This window comes from Megascapheus bottae, chromosome 23, assembly GCF_031878675.1.
Source record: "Megascapheus bottae isolate mThoBot1 chromosome 23, mThoBot2.hap1, whole genome shotgun sequence".
NCBI lineage: Eukaryota > Metazoa > Chordata > Mammalia > Rodentia > Geomyidae > Megascapheus > Megascapheus bottae.
In genome coordinates, this window is record NC_143531.1 from 4,050,352 (window position 1) to 4,070,892 (window position 20,541).

Consider the following 20,541-nt stretch of genomic DNA (forward strand, 5'->3'; position numbering starts at 1 on the left):
CACAAGCCCACATTGTTCTCAGAATTCACATCAGCAAATAAATTTTCAGCTGCCTTTATCAGGTGCCTCATGTGTATAAGAAAGTGTTGCTGTCTGCAATAGCAATTGCGCCTGTCTTGGGAGTTCTTAAACTATATTCATATTAGCAATATTTTTTCTTAACACAACACACAGTTCTTTGTGTGTATGTCATTTATAGTAACGTAGCTAGAGCCTTTTCACAAGTAGCTAAATTTGCATCATCACTTTTAACACCAGCCTTGGACTTTGAGCATTTTTTCTTTGTCTGAGTGATATGTTCCTCTACCCAGAGCCAAGCATTCTCTGCTCACAAAAAGAGATTTAAAAGATAAGGATAAGATGGACTTGTGGAGTGTCTTCTGTGTAATCCTAGCTATTCTGGGGGCTGAGATGTGAGGATAATGGTCTGATTTGCAACCTGGGCAGGGAAGTCCTTAAGATTCGTCTTCAGTTAACCACCAAGTGGAGCTAAGATTCAAGCAGTAGAGCACAAGCCTTGAGCACAAAAGCTCAGGAACAGCACCTAGATCTGGGTCACCTGCAATCTACATTTCTCAAATGGCCCCTTCAGGTAAAATCTCCTTACTTGGGTAGACTGTCCCAGAATCCCCCACAGAGTTAGCACAGAGTTAGCACCACAAAAAAGGTAACATGCCTTAGTAGCTTCTCAGTCTCTTCTGGTGATTCCAGCTTGTAGGCCGGTGATGGGAGGCAAAGCTGAATGTGACCAAGAGTCAAGGTGGCCTAGAAAGCACCCCAGAAGAGAGTCAGGGTTGTACCGGTCTAGATGAAGACATGGGAAAAGGAGCCCACAGAAATGGCAATGACCCTCTCCTTCCTTCCTTCCTTCCTTCCTTCCTTCCTTCCTTCCTTCCTTCCTTCCTTCCTTCCTTCCTTCTTTTTGGGGCTTGAACTCAGGACTTTGGCACTGTCTTGAGCTTCTTTTACTCAAGGTTAGCACTCGATCCCTTGAGCCAGATCTCTACTTCTAGCTATTTTGTTGCTCATTTGGAGATAAAAGTCCCACAAAGTTTATTTCCTTGAACTGAGATTCTCGGCTCTTAGCCTCTTGAGTGGCTCTTTGAGCCGCAGGTGACTTTTCTAAATGCATTCCTGCAGTCTCAGCAGAACATGTTTGGGGGCTAGAATGTATGATTCTTTGCTTATTTTCTGCCAAACTGTATCACCTCCATGCAAGTGGCAAGATTTTCTGACTGTACAGTTATTCCAATTCCACGCATGATCGTGGGAGAAGTAATAATTCAAGGATTAACTAAGAAGAGACCAAGTGCCTGCCTTGTTTTTAATTTGGACTATACAACTTGAACAATGAAACATACACACACATATACATATATATGGTTTTATTTACTGTTCTTATTTTTAGTTTTCTATATGTGGATTGCACAATTCATTTCTCCTAATTTGGAGGAAATGTGTTTTCCATTAGCCATCATGCAAAAGCAATTATGGGTGTGTTATGTGGAACCCAGCTTTATATAGCGTTCCTACTTTTGAGAATTACAACTCTTAGGTACATTATTTATTGGTCCACAGGTATGTTTTGTCATCTGCTGAAGCATCACAACCAGCTTTAAAAATAAGACAGAATATCCATAAAAGGTTATCAATATGTGCAAAAGTTTTCCCGGGCAGAGCTGCTGTTAGAGGGTGCAGTGTGATGCAAACACTTGCAGAAATAGGACCATGAAGAGCGGCTGTGAGACACACATAAGTACGGCCTGCGGTCCCCTGGATGGTGTAAGGGGAACCTATGGACCATCCTGGCAAACCCATCTCTAAATTTCACCTCCGATCGCCCTGCACGTTTGCTGTTCCATAGAACCTAGTAGTCACATTTAGTTCACAGAGCCGTTCTCACTATCAAAAGTGGAGGAACCCCAAAGCCGTGTGGCTTCCATCATCATCTCCTCTATACTGAGGAGTGCAGACCAAGGCCGAGCGCTGGGTACTGGTCAGGACTACTGCAGATGCTGTGGCCTGGGGCTCCCTTTTTCTTCTTTGATGATCTAGTGTGTGAGATATAGTGTTAGGTGTGCATGCTGTCATCAGCTCCTCCATGCTGTGGGGCCCTGGATGCCAGATGTCATAAATATCCAAAGCATGCTGGGAAGAGAAGAAAGGTGGGTCAAGGAGAGGCCTGCTGGCCCGGGTGCAGTTTTGTGGTTGATAATAAGCTGGGCAGAGCACAGGGCTGTCTCTGAGCAGCCAGGAGGGGTGCGTATTTATAAGGTCTGGCTTCTTCAGATCCCAGGGGTTTCCCCTGGGGAAAAAAGACAGATATGACATCAGAAATAGGAGTACAGTGATGTTAAGCATTTACTATAATGTCAAAGTAGGGATCTTTTTAAAGTGCTTGTTGCTAATTATGGAGAAATTTTTAACCCTACAGAATCAAAATAGTGAATCCTCCTGTATTCTCAAGTAAAACGAACATGTATTCATGCTTCTCCTGTGAATAAGCTTGAATTTTTATTTGTAAAGTTAAAAAAATGTAGTGTACATGTGCATGTGCGCATATGTGTGTATGTGTGTGTGTGTTGTGAGTGTAGTGTGTGTGTGTTTGTGTGCACACGTACATGCACGTGCTCTCTTGATGTTTTACTCAAGGTTGGGGCTCTTCCACTTGAACCACAGCTCCACTTCTGGCTTTTTGATGATTAATTTGAGATAGGAGCCTGAAAAACATTTTTTCCCAGGCTAGCTTTGAACTAGGATCCTCAGTCTCCTGAATAACTAGGATTAAAGGTTTCAGTTACAAGCACTCATCTTTAAATGGCACTTAAGTCACAATGCTTTATATGATTCTGGAGGCAGGTAGTCTCCTGCACATGAGGTATTGTAGATTGTGTTTGCCTACATGAAGACACAATTGAATTATGGTTATTCCATAAGCAAAGACAGTTTTATTCTAGATGGCACTATTCAAAGTGTGGCTTACAAACCAGAGGCAGCTCCTAATTCTGTATTTCTGGTGTATAGTAAAAGTAAAAACGTGGTACAGCAAGTTTAGGGCATCATAGAACCTTAACATTTCTATGATGGTCATGTACATGCTAACTTTTGCATTAATTTGTTTCTTATTGTATGTTATGAAGGCATCAGTGAATCCAACTGTAAGAACCATGGTATTTCAATGTAAATAGCTTCTGAAGGTATTCACTACTGCAGCTATCCACTGCTCCTGGAATTTTACCTTCAGTAGGTGAAATTCTGTAGAGATTGTGTCATTGTATGGAGATAATTTAGGTTGTCATATCTTGTGGTTTGAGGTGTGCTACTGGTATCTGTTAGGTGGTGGGACCGGTCTCCACAGCACAGCATTGCCTAAGCCTAAGTTTTCAGGGTGCCTAGGTTGAAAAGTTTGCTGTAGACTGTATACAGCATAGCTTCAGCTGCTCTGGGCCTTGTCTAGAGAAGCTTTGGCCAATGGACTTTTCCATGTGCAGGCTGGCCAGACAGAGAATCAAGCAGGCAGAATGTGATTTTTATATCAGAGGTTCCATATTCCACAACTGAATAAAAAGAGACATGTTGGCCGGGAGTTGGCCTAGAGGTTAAAGTGCTTGCCTAGCATGCACGAAGATCCGGGTTCGATTCCTTGGTACTACATATATAGAGAAAAGCTGGAAGTGGTGCTGAGGCTCAAGTGGTAGAGCTCCAGCCTTGAGAGTCCAAGGACAGAGCTCAGGCCCTGAGTTCAAGCCCAGGACTGGCAAAAAAAAAAAAAAAAAGAGACACGTTGCTGATGAGGGAGTTGGAGGGTTATAGTTTTGACCCAGACCTTTTAATGATAGAATGCATTCCTTTTGTTGGTAAGTTGGTTGTTTCAGGTAGGCCATAGTTTCTAGTTTTGTGCTTCAAGAACCAATAAAACCATGTCTTGGACAGCTCAGAAAAGGGGAAGCAAAAACATTCATGATTTTTTTATTTAGAAATTTTGCATTTTTGAAATCTACTGCACATCCATGTGTCATCAATTATGTTGTTGTTGGGACTTGAATGCAGGGGCACTATCCTAAGTGTTTTTGCTCAAGGCCAGTGCACTCGATCCACAACTTTACTTCTGGCTGCTTTGGTGCCTAATTGGCTAATTGGAAATAGGAGTCTCATAAACTTTCCTGCCCAGGCCGACTTTGAATCATGATCTTCAGATATTAGCCTCTTGAGTCATACCTAGGATTACATATATGAACCACTGGTACCCAACTGCTTTATTAATTCTTAAGATTTTCTTTTACGTTTTGAAATGAGAAATGATCAGCAAAAGCCATTGTTTTCCTGAACTTTCATAGGGTAAGTAAGAATCCATAGCTGTAAAAGTAGCCCAGTTAAATTAATTGAGATGATTAGATGGCCTTTGTATCTTAACTTGCCCTGTGTGAAAGATTTACTTCCATATCTGATTGCCCTTAATAGTTATATGTCATATCTAAGTTGCCCTCATGGAAATTATATCACTGAGTATGAGCACTGTAGTTGTGTTACTGCATCGAACTAGAGACAGATGAGGCATGTACTGAATGAATTCTCATAACAAAAGAGGAACTACTGTATTGTCCCTAAGTTGAAGTTGCCAAGAAGCAGCTCAAGGTTCTTTACATACATTCAGTTATCAGTCACAAAATGAGCACTCATCATTCTAAACTTTAACGCTTTTACCTTGGCCTCTGACTTCAAAGGAGAGAGAGTGTGTTTGTTTTATTTTCTGTCACCATTTGCCTGTGGTTTGATGAAACGAGGCCAGTGGAAATCTTTAGGTTGTCTGCCTCTTGTTCATGGGTGGGTCCCTACAAAGATTCTGAATGGTCTCTCCTTTCCTTTGCATTTGTGTAGTAGGATCAGGCTTTATTGCTTCCTGGTAAGCAATCTTTTGTTAAACTAAAAGGAAATCCTTCTAGGCTTATACAAAATATAGCTTTCTTGATCTATAGGGCTTTCTTAAATGATGTTGAGAAATGTTATTTCAGTTTATCTTGGATGAAGCAAAACACACAAAAAGCTTTATAATAGTTGAAGCTTCTGGGTTTTTTTAATTTTTGTATAGAAGGCCATTAGCAACACAGAAATGACTTTTTATTAGCAATATTCCAAGGTATGGGCCACAGAGCACCATAAAGCCTAGCTTATAAACGAATTGTGCCTAATTTTGGTTGATTAAAGCTGGACAGATTAGACTCATGATTAATTTCCCCTTTGATAGATTACACAGCTCAATTGATAAATAGATTGCCTCTTTTTTGGTAATAATTCCCTGGTGACAATGACAAACTATTTTGCAATTAAACCATGTAATCATTGAGAAACAGAATTAATCAAGAACCTAATCATTTTGTCTTTAGTTAAATCCAGCTAGTGAGTTTAAAAGGTATTATTCAGAGTCCATATAACATAGCATATGTGTATTATATAGAACATAATATAACTTTCTAGCACTTTACATAATAATTTTATGGAATAAGATTGAGTGCTTACATGGCACCAGTGGCTCACACCTGTAATCCTACCTATTCAGGAAACAGATCTGAGGATCCTGGTTAAAACCAAGCTGGAAAAGGAAAGTCCATGAGACTTTTTTTTCTCTCTGATAAACTACTCAGGAAAAGCTGGAAGTGGCACTACAGTTCAAGTGGTAGAGCACTAACTGAGCAAAAGAAGCTCAGGGACAGAGCCTAGGCCTAGAGTTCAAAATCCTAGGACCAGAAAAAAAAAAGGCACGCTCATATTATAGGCCCCCAAAGTAGAGGGGAAAGATAGACAAAAAAAGATTACAGAAATTAGAATAAAATGGTGTTTCAGTGATCTACTTTATAAGATGTGGATCCACCAAACAAGACTGAAGGACTGAAGCTGAGAGCTCCAGTGAGGTGTCAACAGTCTTGGTGACTGGGAGAGCTGGTTTCCCATGGCATTGTGGGAAGGAAGACAAGCTGAGTGTTCAGGTTAGAGTTGCCTGGAGTTACCATGAGGCTCAGGAACCTGGACAAAGGCTGTACTCACCATGAGAGTAGAGAGTAGAAAAGATGTACCTATGGCAAAGGTTGGTGCTGAGACAGTCAATTATTTTGAAGTAAATCGCTAACTAGGAAGGAGCTTTCCTCAGGGCTGGTAGCACAGTCCTTTCCTCCAGTGGATATGGAGCTTTGGTAAATTCCCACTATTTGCCTTTTGAGAAAATCCTAAGGCAAGAAAAGTGTCAGATGGCCTATGATCGATAGCAGAAGTAAATGCACATGAGCATTGAGGGGTCTTGAGGGCATCATAGGATTTTAACAGATAAAGACCTCTCAACACGAGCTCATGATTTCAGATTCCACAAACACTTGAGGAAACCAGTCATGAGCAGGAGACAGGAAAAATCACAGAGTAGAACTAAATTTCCTTAAAACTTAATGATTTATCTGATAAGGAAAATGAGCTAAGTGCCAGGGATATTTTGAAATGGGCATAATTAACACAGGTAAGAAGGAAATTCACACACAAAAACTAAAATAGAATTGGAAAAGAAAAATTAAAATAGGATTGATTAAATATTCCAATGGTCTTATTAAATAGTAACTAGACAGAATTGATCAAAAACGCTGAAGTTTCCTTTATTCATTGTTTCTTTTTCACTGTGCCTGAAGTACAAAATGACACAGAAATGTGAAAAAGTTAAGAGACATAAAGAATTGAATAGAATGAGTCTATTATACATCCACAGGGATTTGTGGACACTCAAAGCAAATGAAAACAAAGATTATTAATTAAATACAGAGTGTACCACCAATTGATCCTTGAAAGCATAAGATTATAAGAAATCACAAAAAGCAAACTGTTAAAACCAAACTGTGCTGATTATACAAACTAACAATGCTTCCATACTGGGCATTACAGTGGCCTGAGTGTTCTTCTATTCCTCAAGTTCATGTATTGAAAGTAAATGTATTAAGAGATAGGGTCTTTGGGCCATGATTACGTCATGGCAGCTCCACCTTACTTGTATAAGGAACAAAATAAGCCAGTGTTTTCCTTCTTCTGCATGAGGCAGGAAGTGTGCACCCCCACAAAGTCCTCACTACCACCCAGCTGTGTTGACAACACATTCAACCCCCAGCCTCTGAAATGCAAGAAATAAATTTGTAAGCCAGGCATTGTTGGCTCATATCTATAATTCTAACTACTCAAGATGCTGAGATCTGAGGATCATGGTGAGAAGCTAGCCAAGACAGACAAATCCAAAAGACTGTTGTGTCCTTGTAACCATCAGAAAGCCCTAAGTGGAGCTGTGGCTCGGGCAATAAAGCACCAGCCTTGAGCATAATAAGCTGAGGGAGAATGAGAGGCCCTGAATCCAAGCCTCTGGATGGGAAAAGGAAGGAAATCATGGAGAGGAGGGAGGGAGGGAAGGAAGAAAGGAAAGCAGGCAGGAAGGAAGGGTAGGAAGAAAGAAAAGAACTTTGTTTTGATTACAAGTTACCTATTCTGTAAACACATTTTCAAGTTTAAACAAAAAAACCTCCAGATAAGTTTTTTAGATCATGGTAAGTTGGAGAATTCTTTACCATGACTGTACATTTGTATACACTCATGAAACCCAAGGAGATTCTCAGACTTTATAAAAACCAAGTAGTAGGCTTACAAGAATACCAAGGATCTGGTGTGAAAAGATGGTTTATTGACTTGTAGACATATGTGGCCAATCCTAGACAAGTTAGATGTGAGACCCTCTGGAACTGCCCTCACATATGTTTGCTTTCTGTGAGCAAAACCGCTACAGCAGCATCATTTGTGATGAAAGGTAAGTACCCATCGCTGGAGAATGGCTTTAAGTTAATGATGCTGTAACCATTGACTGAAACACTGTATGTAACATTAAAAGTGAGTAGTTGTTGCACGTTTGTAAAAGGATTTGATGCTTATAAAAGATAATGTAATGAAGCAAAAGTGATTACTTAAAAGTATACACAGTGTGATATTTTTTGTACTTTTGTATGAGTGAATGTGCGTGCATGCGTGCGTGTGTGTGTGCGTGCGTGTGTGTGTGTGTGTGTGTGTGTGTGTGTGTGTGAATTCAGGGTCTGGGTACTCAGAGCTTTTTCGCTCAGGGCTAGCACTCTTCCACTTGAGCCACATCATCACTTCTGGCTTTTCAGTGGTTAATTGGTGATCTCATGGACATTCCTACTGGCATTGAACAGTAACCCTTAGATCTTGGCCTCCTTAGAGAGTAGCTAGGATCAAATGTGTGAGTCACCAGCACCCAGTAAATGCTCCCTTTTTCAAGGGGCTTGATTTTTTTTTTAGAATACAGATGATAGTGATATTTACAAATGGACTCAGGTCATTAGTTATCTGAATGGATGAGAAGTGACTTCATGGTTATTAGCCTTTAGTTTCTCCTAATGGCATTTTAAAGCGAGGCTTCAGTCCTGATTAGTTCAGCTCCTCATCAATCTTGTGATATTTTAGGGTACAGACACTGTTTCCCCACTCTGCAGAGGAAGGACATGACTTTAGACATCAGAACTGTTTTCTCTGCACCGTCTCGAGCACCTCCTCTTCCATCTCCTTTTCCTCAATTTGGTGTAACTCAGACTGCATAATGCACCTTAGATAATTCAGCAAAAAAAAATATAGCACAAAAATGCTTTTCTATATAATTCTCTTTCCCCTCCTGGCCACAGGAACTCATTCTGTGTCTTCAGAGTCCTAAACTTTCTCTTTTTTTTGCCAGTCTTAGGGCTTGAACTCAGGGCCTGAGCAAGGGCTTTCTCAAGGCTATGGCTCTGCCACTTGAGCCACAGTACCACTTCCTTCTTTTTCTGTGTATGTGATACTGAGGTATCAAACCCAGGGCTTCATGCATGCTAGGCAAGCACTCTACCACTAGGCTACACTCCCAGCCCCATCCTCTGGGTCCTTCTCTTATCTGGGACCTTCATGCATCCAACACAAACTAGAATCATTTGGTTCAAAATGGCTAGGACGTTTTGTGAAGCTCCTTTCCCATCCAATCTTCTTCTTGACCTATCTCCCATGTTTTTTAATGGTAAAAGTGACATACAGAGCAGTTATAGTTACCTAAGACAGGTTTTGAGTACATTCAGTACAATGTCACGTCTTTCCTCATTTTCTCCCTGTTTTTTCATTGACCACCTTCCATCTAGGTCACTACCCTGTCTTCCTCTGGCTTCATGGTCATCATTCTGCTCACCCCTGGTTCTATTCTTTCTTGTTTTTTTCATTGTCAATTGTGAGGCATGAACTCAGGGCCTGGGCACTATCCCTGAGCTATTTTGCTCAAGGCTAGCACTTTATTACTTTGAGCCACAGCACAACTTCCAATTTTTCTTTTTTCTTTTTCTTTTCCATTTGCTTTTGCTTTTGTTTTTTTTGAGTGGTTAATTGGAGGTCATAATCTTCTGAGGACTTTTCTGCCCAAGTTGGCTTCAAACTAGGATCCTCAGATCTCAACCTCCTGAGTAGCTGAATTACAGGAATAAGCCACTAGCATCCAGCTTCTTGCTGTACTTTGTTTTCTTTAAAAAAAATTTGTCATGATAATGTATAGAGGGATTACAGTTAGAATTGTCAGGTAGTAGGTGCATTACTTCTCACACATTGATACCCCTTCTTATGTTCTTGTCCCCATTTCCTTCCCAGTTATCCTGTTTCCCTCCTTCCCTTCCCTATTTCAAATAAACATATATACCATATACCAGGTAACAAAGTCAAATACAGTAAGAACATGAGATTAAACATAAGGACAAAGAAAAAGAGAAGAGAAATACTACTAGAAATACTACATTAAGAGCAACAATCACACAAGATAAAAACAATAATACTCTTTGTTGCTTAGGAATTTTTCATCCATGAACCATGAAAATGCAAAAAAAAAGGCAGGAAATGGTGAGCCAGTCATGAGAGTGGGCTTTTCTGTCCCTCCAGAGCTGGGAAGGCATTTACATGTTGTCACCTGTATGGGAAAGGTTTGTTCCCTTCAGGTAGCTGGTTGGCACCTGCAAATCTGTCTTATTGCTTACATAGTGTTGTTGGTCTGCAAAAACAAAGCTAATTTTTAATAGCAGGTGTAAATATATAACATGTTAACATAAAATGAAATTTGAAGTTGGGCACTGGTGGCTCGCCCCTGTAATCCTAGCTACTCAGGAGGCTGAGATATGAGGATCTCAGTTCAAAGCCATCCTGGGCTGGAAAAGACCCAGAAATTCTTATCTCCAAACACAAGAAAACTGGAAGTGGTACTTTGGCTCAAAGTGGTAGAGCACTAGCCTTGAGCTGAAGAGCTCAGGGACAGTGCCCAAGCCCTAAGTTCAAGCCCCATGACTGACAAAAAAAAATGAAATTTGAAATAAGTTTTTATAATCTCTCATTCTAAATCGGTGTTTATAAGTACTTTCAAGATATATTTTGAAAAAGAAAAGTTCTCATTACAATTTCCCTAAATTCAAAACAGTCTTTCTGCTGTTACACTCGGTAATAATTTATTATTCATATGAATTGCATATTCTTTGTAAATTTATGTTTAATTTATTATTTTCACAATTCAATACATGCTAAAATTATGGTTCCAGTGACAATTGATGACTAAGGAAATTTGGGCACATTTTTCCTTCCTTTTGGCATCTACCTTTTCCTTAAGAATCTGTGGTCAACAACAATACAGTTCATTTAAAAAAATTAATGTTAAGCGCGACACTGGTAGCTCAAGAGATTGAGATCTGAGCATCATGGTTCAAAGCCATCCTATGCAGAAATATCTGTAAGACTCTTTTTTCCAATTAATCACACAAAAGGCTGGAAGTGGTTCTGTGGTTCAAGTGATAGAGTGCCTGCTAGCCTTGAGCAAAAGGAGCTTAGGGATAATACTCATGCTCAAAGTTCAAGATCCAGGACCAGCAATAAATATATAATAATAATAATAATAATAATAATAATAATAATAATAATAATAAATTTTGGTTTTTTTGAAAGAGCATTTAACCAGGACATGGGGTTATAAAAATGACAAAACGTTAATTAAAATCAAGCTTTGACTTTTAAAACTTACACCTGAACTTCTGGTGAAATTTTAGTTTTTCCCCCAAATTCCTATGAGACAGTCAATTGCTTGTACAATCTCTCTCTGGACATCTCTGCTTTCTCAGTCGATGACACTCTTATTATCTCAGTCAATTCAATTTTTATGGTACTTCTAAGCCAAAGGAAATAACTACAAGTTTGTCTAAACAGCACTCACCCAAAGACCAACTTTGTCATCTCTAATAAAGTACAGCTCGGTCGTATGTTGCCCTTAGCAAATACTGTCAACCAGGGGCTTTCCATGTCCATCAAATGGTGATTACTGCTTTAACTTAACATTTTACAGTAGCTACAATCCCCCTTTGTGACTGCTACAGCTTCACCAAGGCCTCAGTTCACTGTCCACCCTAACACCTGCCCACGGACAGCTGGTTGTCTCTCACTCGTGTCTTCCTGGTCTCTCTCTTTGCCTGCAGGAGAAGCCGTACCAGTGCTCTGAATGCAGCAAGGCTTTCAGCCAGAAACGTGGCCTGGATGAGCACAAGAGGACACACACAGGAGAAAAGCCCTTTCAGTGTGATGTGAGTTTCTCTCCTCTTTTCTTTGCCTGGTATCCACCAATAGCAGAAAGGGTGCCAACATGCATGGGTACTAGTCTGTGTGTGAGAGAGAATGTGTGTGCATGTACACACATGTGCATGTACAAGTTCATCCAGGTGTTTGTTTCTTCTACACTCAGGGCAATTAACTAAAATCAATGCCTGTTAACATCTGTGTTGTTGTAATTTCTGATCGCATAATCCATAACATCACATTGTAGGTTTTTGCTCACTGTGGTTTTCTAGCAGGAAATAAATTTTGACTTTCTTTAAGGCAAACCTACACTATTGCAATGCCATGAACTTGTTCTCCAATAGGGTCAATTTATGATGCATTCAGTCAGCTTTCCTGTGTTTTTGACAGGTTAATGACGCTTAAACCAAAGATTTGGCTAGTTACAGTTATTTATTTTGTGAAATTCAAACAGTATATGTCCAATATATGTGTAAACTTCTTTGTGTTAAGTAAAACTGAAATTTTCTGCTTATAACGTTTGAATTGAAATGGACTCAATTGACATTTTTGTTTACAAAAATGTTGTCCATAAATGTAACTTGAGCATTGATTCATTTGGTGGGAAACATGATTTCTTAACCAATGGCATAGTCTTCTGCCAGAGTTTGCTCATGATAGAGTTGTCACAAGTGCTTGGCCAAGCATGAGAATATTTTTGATGCCTAAATATCAAAACTATTAAGGTAGAAGAAGCACTGATGCAGTAATATGTGAAGTAGCACAGCGAATTCTCTGGCAATATTGAGAGAAACTTGAGAACTTGGTTCCCTTGGCATTTTCCCATGGTTATAGCATGCAGCATGGGGTCACTAAGAAAGGAAACATCTTCTTGTCCTTTGGTGAGGTTAAGACAATGAAACATTCCAAATGTGTCTACTCAGAAAAGCAAATTTATCCACAATTTACTCCTGTAAGGAAAAAACTGATTGTAGAGAAGGAAATTTGTGCATATACCATCTTATTCTCAACTGTAACACGAGCTTAGTTTCAATTTCTTTAACTTATGGCTTTTACTGGAAGCATGTTCATAAAGGCAAAAGCTCATCATATGATTTAGTGGTACAGCTTCCAGGGATCTATTGGGTGCCTGCATTTATGTTCATGGTGAATGAGCACGAATATTTTTGTTGAATATTTTTGTAAGCTATTTCCTCAGGAAAAATAGACTCATAACCAGTGACGAGCAGGTGTGACTTGGGTGGTAAAACACCAGTATAGTAACTGTGAGGCCCTGAATTCAAATCCTAGTACCACCAAAATAAAACTAATTGGCCCTTCTGTTGTTTCCACAAGTTTTGCTCTTCCATGTAAGTTTGCTCAGTTTTGAATTAATCTTTGAATATGACATCACCTCGGGTCTTCCTATAGATTTGTCAATGCTAAAGCACCATTGTCATTTTCACATGATATCCAACCTGGTAAATATGATTGTCAAATAAGTTAGTAATCTAAATGATGACTACATGTCCTGATGCTATTTTCTTCTAGAACATTGTTCTTAGCTTATCTGTCATCTTCTGGTTTTCCTCTAACACTGTCATAAACTTGTCACTTAGAATGTAAGATAGATTGATGATGATGATGATGATGATGACATAGATGGATAGATAGATAGATAGATAGATAGATAGATAGATAGATAGTGGACAAGTAGATGATAGATAAATGATAAATAGGAGATAGGTAGCTCAAGGATAGATTTTCTATATAATAAATACAGATAATATACGTTTATACAAATCCCCCACAACTGGAGTCTCATTTAAGGTGGAAACCAAAGCTTTACTGGGGTCTGCCGGGCCTTGTGTGATCTGCACTCCGCAGCCTCAAGTCCTAAGCTTTCTGACGTGACCCTCACTCTGCATAGTTCTCTGGTCACATGGCCAGTTTTCATCCCTTGCACACACTGGAAATGCCCTTCCATCCAGGTTTTTGTATTTGCCATTTCCTCTGCGTTAACATCGCTCCTTGCATGTCTTTATGGCTGGCTCCTGTGCTTCTCTTCAGGTGTCTGTCCACATTAATGTCTCCTGTATCTGTATCACCTGTATCACCTTAGCTCATACCCCAGCTTATTCTTTATAGGGCCTATATCTACTCCAGATGTGTATCTGTGCTAGAGTTCATCTATTAAGAAATAGGGATTTGTTTCCATTATTTCTTCCTCTGTCTTCAAGCCCCACATAAAAGCATTTAGTGGCTATTTGAATGAATGAATGAATGAATGAATGAACAAATAAATAAACCACTATGTGAACTGTCAACCTCATTGCTGGTTTGAAATGAATAATAGTGCTGTGCTCTCTGATGCCAATTTCATACTTTCCATATGGCAGCATAAATGACGTTTGGACTTCAGCTTCTATTTAGAATCCTTGGATGCATTTACAATATACTGCTACTTTCTTTTCTGATTATCAGGACATTCCGAGTCTATTTCTATCCTTTTCAAGTTAATTCTCAAATGACTTTTTTTTTGTCAGTCATGGGGCTTGGACTCTGGGCCTGGGCATGGTCTCAATGCTACTGCCCTACTCTTTGAGCCTCAGTGCCACTTCCGATTTCCTACTGGTTAATTGGAGATAAGAGTCTCATGGACTTTAGTGTCTGGGCTAGCTTTGAACCATGATCCTCAGATCTTAGCCTCCTCATTAGCTGGGATTATAGATGTTGAACCACTGTGCCCAGCTCTACTGAATTTTAATCATTAATCTTAGTGAGCTAATTCCACTCCCTAGATAAACCATTCATACCAGCAGTCTGTCCGCATATCTTCTTCCCACTTCCTAAATACTTTCACTTTCCTTAGGATATAATTGACACTCCCCATGTTACACACACACACACACACACACACACACACACACACACACCTGTGCTTCTAGTGCCACCTTATCCCTTAGATCCATTCATTGCACTTGTCTACATGACTCTCTTTGCACTATGCTTATGACATAACCAGTATATCTCCTTAGACTGTGGACTCACCAGGAAAAAACAGTGCATTTGTTGTCATCTTATACCTCAGTGAATTGATAGTCACATTCTAATTCCTGTTTGTTATCTGAAGATGTGTGTAGGAAATACAAATTTCCATTTCTCGAGGTTCTTTCTATTAATAGCTGTTTCACTTTATTATAAAACAAAAATAGTTTTCACTAGCCTAGTGTTATTATAAGAAGAAAGACTTCTCATTGTTTGGTGTACAAATGAACACTGTCTAGAGAAATAGGGTAAAGGTTCAGATGAGATTCAAAAGTGGAAGGAAAGAAATGGGAATATCACCATTGGGCTATGTGAATTTTTTTTTTTTTTTGCTTTCCTCTCTTTTGAAGAAACTGTAATCATCCATACATTTGGCTGATTTATCCGGAGCATCATTGGAAATCTTTTAACGACTACTCTTAAGCTCTTGCACAAAGCTTTTACTGTGTAGATAGAGCGTTTTGCAAGTGTGATACCAGGTACTAAGTTGACATTGAATCCCCAGTCTGGCCCTCATTCAACCCTCTGTTGGGTGGTTCCCATCATGTCTCCTGTGTGAAGCTTCTGGGCCTTCTTTCACTCATAGCCATTGTCAACGACTTCAGCATCTTGCTCAACTTCCTTCCCATTTTCTCCTGTTTGCTGTTGCTATGATTTTTCCCATTGGACTCTGGAAACAGACTTGACTTGCTATTCCTCCTGTAATCTGGTAAGGTGAACTAACACGAACCCTCTTTCTATTCCCTATGTCATTTTTTTAAAATGGTGTCAGCCAGACAAATGGGAAATGGAGAGTTCACCCCCATCTCTGTTTGATATGAAGAGTCTTCGGTAACAGTTGGCCCTTGGGAGGTTATGGAGATTCTAAGCCCAGACTGTCTAGACTGAAATTCTGGAAAGAATTACCAAGTTCTATGAACTTGGAAAATTTGGTTAAGCTTCCCTGTGTCTATGTCAAAATGGGAAGAATTAAAACTCTGATGATTTTTTTTTTTTGCCAGTGCTGGGGCTTGAACTCAGGGCCTGAGCACTGAGCTTTCTCAAGGCTAGAGTTCTGCCACTTGAGCCACAACACCACTTCCGGCTTTTTGTATGTATGTGGTACCAAGGAATTGAACCTAGGTCTTCACGCATACCAGGCAAGCACTCTACCCTTAAGCCAAACTCATGGCCCTCAGATGTGTTTTAAGGAGGTGGTAGTGAGGATTGAGTGAGTTAGCAAGTGGAAATTGCTCACATATTGTGCTAGACACCAGTAGCCACAAGACACAAGCTCCCCTTTCTCCAAATCTTATGGTCTTGTAGATTATATGATTAAACAAATAATTTCAGTCTATGATTTTAAAAAATATTAAAAAGAAAAAGGGGAAGGATTGTAGCCCATAGATTAGTCAGGAAAGAATTCTCTACGGAAGTGACCCTGAGTGAGGGAAAAGAGGCTGCAGGGTAATGTTAAAGAGGGAAGGAACCCTGAGAAGTTTACTGTGAACCTGGTTTCCACTGAAAACTAATGAAGAATTTACAGTCAAGAGTTCACTTTGGCATTGGGTTTAAGAAAGGAACAAAGAAATAAAGCATGCTAGGTTTTTTTTAAAAAAAAATCTTTATGAACATGAATTTAAGATAGAAAAATATTCTCCATTTATTTCACCTGAAAAATACTTTTCATTGAGGTCCTCTTTATTTTCTTCAAATTTACATGGCTTAGGAAAGTATTTGTTTATATTGCTCATAAGATTGCTTTTCTCTCTTTTTTTGCTTCCTTCCTACTTTCCTTCCATTCTTCCTCCCTTCTTTCTCCATTTTCCCAAAAAGTCAAATTCCCCACAGAAGCTTTCATATTTATTTCACATATATGTTTCATATACAATAGATGCACACCTGTACACCAAGTATGTATACATTCACACACATCAATATTAATATGATCACATATGAATGTGTATACATAGACACGTGTATGTACAATCTTACATGTATGTGTACACATATTATATAGCCTTAACTCGTTATATAATGTTGAAGTAGTTATGCAAAGGGATTTCAAGTCAGCATGTCTGTTTGTGAGTATTATGCATCTTGATCAATGTCACCCTAATGTCATTCTCCCCACCTCCTCATATATCCCCTCAAATAATCTGGTTCTGTCCCCCCACCTCCAGTCTTGAGGTTGAACTCTGGGCCTACATGCTGTTCCTGGGCTCCTTTTGCTCAAGACTAGTGCTCTCTCACTTGAGCCACGGTGCCACTTCGAACTTTTTCTCTGATTAATTGGAGATAAGAGAATCACAGGCTAGCTTCAAACCATGACTCTCATATCTTACCCTAGTGAGTAGCCAGGATTATAGGCCTGAGCCACTTGCACCCAGCACCTGGTTCCATTTTTACCTATGTACATGGAGTATTTGTCTTACTCATCCACCCTCTTCTTCTCCATTCATATTCCCTTCCCCTTAACCTCACCCATCCTTGACAATATATGTTTCAATTTCTGGTATTCATTTTGCTCAACTATGAACCAGTTGTTCAAAATAGTTACACCATTAGAATCTTCTCCTATGTATACCATACTTCAGCGAGTTGGTGTATATCTGTATATATCTTTTGCATGTATTCATATGGTTATCATTTATTTCTGACTTCCACATCTGAGAGAAAACATGGTTTCTCTGAGCCTGACATAATGAACATAATTTTTCAGAGTACTTTTGCAAAGCCATTTTCCTTTCTCATTACATCCATTATGCTTTTCACATCATGTAAGTATGTCTTATTCTGTAAGTACTTCATATGAGTGGAATTTCGTGTAACATCAAACTTTGAATTCTGTTTCATTTTCTTTTGTAATTGAAGTAACTATACTTTACGTTCCTTTTTTCATTTTTACAGTTTTAATTATGAAGTGGTTTAGTGTAGACTGAGCCAGGTTTCATTATGGCAGAGCTTATGTAAACTTTTTCTAGTCTTCAGTTAAGCAAGATACACACACACACACACACACACACACAAGGGGGGGGAAGAAATGGAATTAGATGGGCTAGTGTGTCATAAATTTGCACATGTTGCTTAAAGCAGTTAGTCAGTGATATCAAAATTTGGATCTTGATTGGAAAGGTAACTGAGAAATGGCTTGTGTTATTTATGCCCTGAGGGGAGGCATTTGTGGACTGGAAGGTATTTTGCTTTGGAGGTAAATATACCCTCTTTAGATAAGAAAGGTGTGTTACAAGAGAGTTATTTTTCGAGGATTGTTTAAATGTAGAAGTGGGAGGAGAGAAAGATAATACTTGAAACTATTTTTTTTGACCTGATCTTAAATTCCATTGTTCCAAGAACAGTTTGGAATAAATGTTAGTGCGTACTTGACAAAAGCAGGGATTTTATAAAATAAATAACAAGTTGGGGTACCTCAGGTTTTTCGGTATGATATGATTGATATTTTGGGGTCTTTTCTAGGTTTGTGACTTGGCATTTAGCCTGAAGAAAATGTTGATCCGACACAAGATGACTCATAACCCCAACCGTCCTCTGGCAGAATGCCAGTTTTGCCATAAGAAGTTTACCAGGACTGACTACCTCAAGGTGCATATGGATAATATCCACAGCATCGCAGACAGCTGATGGTACCTGGAACGCAATTACACCATTCACAGGGGCTCTTAAGAGAAATCCCAGATTTTTCTCACCTGATCAGCATAACAGAGAAACTGCTAAAAATCATTGGCGGATCTCATAGTTCTTATCTACCTACTTTAGACTTTATAGATACACATACACACAAAAATGAATAAATAAATAAAAAGGGTTTTGTTTGTTTTTGTGCCAGTCCTGAGGCTTGAACTCAAGACCTAGGCATTGTACCTGAGCTTTGTTTTTGCTCAAGGCTAGTGCTTTATCTCTTGAGCCACAATTCCATTCCAGCTTTTATTTCTTTTTCTTCCTTTTTTTGTGGGGGGTAGTTTATTGAAGATAAGAGTCACATAGATTCTCCTGCCAAGGCTGGCTTCACACCACAATCCTCAGAGCTCAGCCTCCGGCGTAGCTAGGATTTTAGATGTTCCTCATCAGTGCCCAGCTTCAGATTTTAGTTTTGCTAATTCATGACACCAATGGGAAAATAACTCTGTAGCCTTGCAAAATACTAGTTCTGCTAGTTCTGTTGTTTATCAGACAACCTGACTGTGCTGTCTCTCATTTAACAATGATGTTTATTAATATACTTACTTCCCTATTAGACATTATGTGTGTGTGTGTGTGTGTGTGTGTGTGTGTGTCTAAGAGTAGGTATGTGTGTGAGTACTGGGTATTTCTGATTCAGACAGAAATCATGATACCTATTTACAGATAAGAGAGTCAAGTGAAGCATTTTTCCCAGTCTCAAGCTTGTTAGAGGAATAGATTCTTGCTATTTTGTGTAACAGCTTATCTTTTCAGCAGCTACATACAGCAAATGAGCTGAAAGAGATACTTAAGATCTAAAGTAACTATTAACATACTGTTCATTTTATAGACTCCTCAGGAACCATTATTTCCACTCAGTCTCCATGGACTGGAATATTTCCTAATGGTCTATGCAAAAAAATATAACACTTCATTGTTTATCATGCAGTTCCTCACAAGGTTTTAATAGTTATCTTAAGAAGTTGACAATGTACAAATACACTAAAAACAATACACAGCATACAAGAACAACAAACAGAATAGGATCTCTGTCCTTGAGGGCTTTGAGGGGCAAGACAGCTGTGCAAATGGTTGTGTCAGGAACAGGCACCATCTTTCTCTCTGACTGTATGCACATACACCGACCATGTCAAGAAGGTGCGATGGAATTCTTAACATATCACCATTTCATTTCCCGGAAGACATTTTCCAGAACCTTGGCAGAAAATGATTCTGAAACTCCTGAATTATCCTGTCATCTCATATAAATAGGAATCCAGAATACAAGCACAGGTCTGGCAACTGTTATCCTTAAAGAAAATCCAAGTGAGAGTATAACCACTTCCATCAGGATCTATTTCAGTGAAACGTTTGGCTGCAGAATACAATGAACAATTTATTTGGGCAGGTGATGGGATAAAATCAAATACTCATGTCAAAATGAGGTGACCAAAACAAAATGAAATAAAATTGAAATAAAAGGAAGCTCAAATCATGAAACTACTCAAAAGAGAGGAGGTATAATTTTTAAGGGATTTCGAGGTTATAAGGAGAAAGTTATCTAAAGAGAGAGTTCAACAACTTCAAGAAATCTCATTTTAGAATCATATTCACGACAAACCCAGGTTTTTAAAGACACATAAAAGTTCAAGCTAGAGAAAAAGCTGTTGAGGAGGAGGAAAAAAAGTTCAAAGTAGATCCATAAAGCTTGCAAAAGTACTAAATTTGAAACTTAACTACCAATAACTTTTAAAAATTCAAATGCTGTAATTATAACCTAGATGGTATCCAGGTAACGTGGTTATGAGTAACATTTTGTATCTGAAGTTAAACACTGTATTTTATAAAAAAAAATAAATCTTAGTCTCATTTCTGACTGTGTCATTTATTTGAGCAATGGTATTTCTAGGTCTGAAGTGCTTTCAGCCTTTATCATCACAGTATACTTAATACTGCTATCAAATTTAGTCATCTTACTGGGCTTCCTGCTTGGTTCTTTGGTGCTGCTTTCTCTGTTGTGGTTGCTTCACGTTGGAATATGTGATAATTTGTGACATCTGGAAGGTCACCCCATGTTAACGTTGCGTAATCTCAGTGAGATTCCCTGTTCCCAGAGCTGTTGGGAACTTCCTCTCAAAGAACCAAATTCACTTGGCAGTGAAATTATGGCAAAGTAATTTTTGAAGACATTCCATATGCTGGGAAGGTTCAGAA

The 20,541-nt window shown here is 39.0% G+C and overlaps 1 protein-coding gene across 2 annotated transcripts in view; it reads left to right on the forward strand.

The window, feature by feature from the left end:
- Prdm5 (PR/SET domain 5) overlaps positions 1-20,185 on the forward strand; it is a 121,406-nt gene extending 101,221 nt beyond the window's left edge. For both annotated transcript variants that reach the window (XM_090356634.1, XM_090356635.1), the window contains 2 exons: positions 11,544-11,648; positions 18,124-20,185. In XM_090356634.1, coding sequence (XP_090212760.1) covers positions 11,544-11,648; positions 18,124-18,288 — 270 coding nt within the window. In that variant the 3' untranslated portion in view covers positions 18,289-20,185. The remainder of the gene's footprint in view (positions 1-11,543; positions 11,649-18,123) is intronic.
- Positions 20,186-20,541: the final 356 nt, after the last annotated feature.